This window comes from Mirounga leonina, unplaced genomic scaffold, assembly GCF_011800145.1.
Source record: "Mirounga leonina isolate KUSES-001 unplaced genomic scaffold, KU_Mleo_1.0 Mir_239, whole genome shotgun sequence".
NCBI classification, from domain to species: Eukaryota; Metazoa; Chordata; class Mammalia; order Carnivora; family Phocidae; genus Mirounga; species Mirounga leonina.
The window spans coordinates 2539089-2541078 of NW_023270624.1; the positions used below are offsets into that span (position 1 = coordinate 2539089).

At 39.7% G+C, this 1990-nt stretch overlaps 1 protein-coding gene across 1 annotated transcript; it reads left to right on the plus strand.

Annotated features, from left to right (window-relative positions):
- The first annotated feature begins 347 nt into the window (after positions 1 to 347).
- On the plus strand, positions 348 to 1470 carry LOC118026480 (olfactory receptor 2T29-like). Its single transcript, XM_035029337.1, is given in 1 exon segment — positions 348 to 1470. A coding segment is annotated over 1 exon segment (963 nt). The 5' UTR covers positions 348 to 507.
- Positions 1471 to 1990: the final 520 nt, after the last annotated feature.

Sequence of the window (1990 nt, forward strand, 5' to 3'; positions counted from 1 at the left end):
TCCACATATTAGTGTTTTTGCTTTATTTGGGGAAATGCATACCCAGTAGTGGAATCATTAAGGTACCAATATTTTTTTAAAGATTTATTTATATTTTTGCAGAGAGAGAAAGAGAGCAAGGAAGAGGTGCAGAGGGAGAGGGAGAAAGAGAATCTCAAGCAGACTCCCTGCTGAGTGTTGATCCTAGTGTAGGGCTCAGTCTCAGACCCTGAGATCATGCCCTGGTCAAGAGTTGGAGGCTTCCTGGACTGAGCCACAGAGGTGTCCCTAAGGTACCAATATTTTTTCTTGTGTGAATTCCTAAATTTCTAGTACCTTTGTTCAATTTCAGGTAATTTATAATCCTACAATTTACAGGTCCTTGGAATTTCCCTTTATTAGCACATGGGGTTGCTGTGTATAAACATGAACATACACACACAAGCTCACTAAAATTTTATTTCAGGTGGTATCCCATGAGTGATCTATTAACTCCACAACTCTCCTTGGTGATCCAGGTGAAATCCAATGGATAATACCACTTGGGTGGCAAACCATACTGGATGATCAGATTTTGTCCTAGTGGGACTCTTCAGTCAATCCAAGCACCCAACTCTTCTTTGTGTGGTCATTTTGATGGTTTTCCTAATGGCCTTGTCTGGAAACACCATCCTGATCCTTCTGATCCACTGTGATGCTCACCTTCATAACCCCATGTACTTTTTTATCACCCAGTTGTCTCTCATGGATGTGATGTACATTTCTGTCACTGTGCCCAAGATGCTCATGGACCAGGTCATGGGTGTGAAACAGATCTCAGCCCCTGAGTGTGGGATGCAGATGTTTCTCTATCTGACACTAGGAGGTTCAGAAGTTTTCCTTCTTGCTGCCATGGCCTATGACCGCTATGTGGCCATCTGCCATCCACTCTGTTATTCTATCCTCATGAACCATAGGGTGTGTCTCCTCTTGGTGTCTTCCTCCTGGCTTCTGGGATCTGTGGATGGATTTATGCTCACACCTGTCACCATGACCTTCCCCTTCTGCAGATCCCGGGTGATCCACCATTTCTTCTGTGAGGTCCCTGCTGTAATGAAGCTTTCCTGCTCAGACACTTCCCTCTATGAGACACTCATGTACCTGTGTTGTGTCCTCATGCTCCTTATCCCTGTGACAGTCATTTCAAGCTCCTACTCTTTCATCCTCTTCACCATCCACAGGATGAATTCAGCAGAGGGATGGAAGAAGGCCTTTGCCACTTGTTCTTCCCACATGATGGTGGTCATCCTCTTCTATGGTGCTTCCATCTATACCTACATGCTTCCCACCTCCTACCACACCCCTGAGAAGGACATGATTGTATCTGTCTTTTATACTATACTCACTCCTGTTCTAAACCCTTTAATTTATAGTCTTAGAAATAAGGATGTCACAAAGGCTCTAAAAAAAATGTTGAATGTGGGATCTGTCTTACAGGAAAGTATAAAGTAGAAAAAAAATTGTACTGTTTCTTTTCCTTCACTCTACAAATTAAAACTTTAGGATCCCATGCCAATGTATTTCTTCAGATTCTCATACCATGTGTCATCACCTATTACTCCCTTTTGGTGGAAATTTTTCCTTGTACTGGAAAGCTATTCATTTTTACATTTCTTCATTCAAAATATTTGTACAATTGTATTCTGCCCATGTTACATATTTCTGAAGTTTATAACTGCACTGTAATTCTGTGAGAAAATACTTGTATTCATAAGAAATACATAACAAGGTATTTAGAAACAGAGATCATAAGGTGTGCAACTGATAAGAGACAGAGAGATGGAGAGATGATAAATCAAATGGGGTATAATGTTAATACATGAATCTAGGCAAAAGGCATATTAATTCTTTATTGTACTATTATTAATATTCATACTAATTCTACTATTCATACTAATTTTCTGTAAACTTGAAATCATTTAGGAATAAAACATTAAGTATCAAAATTTGGCTATTTTAAAAATTTGTCCTT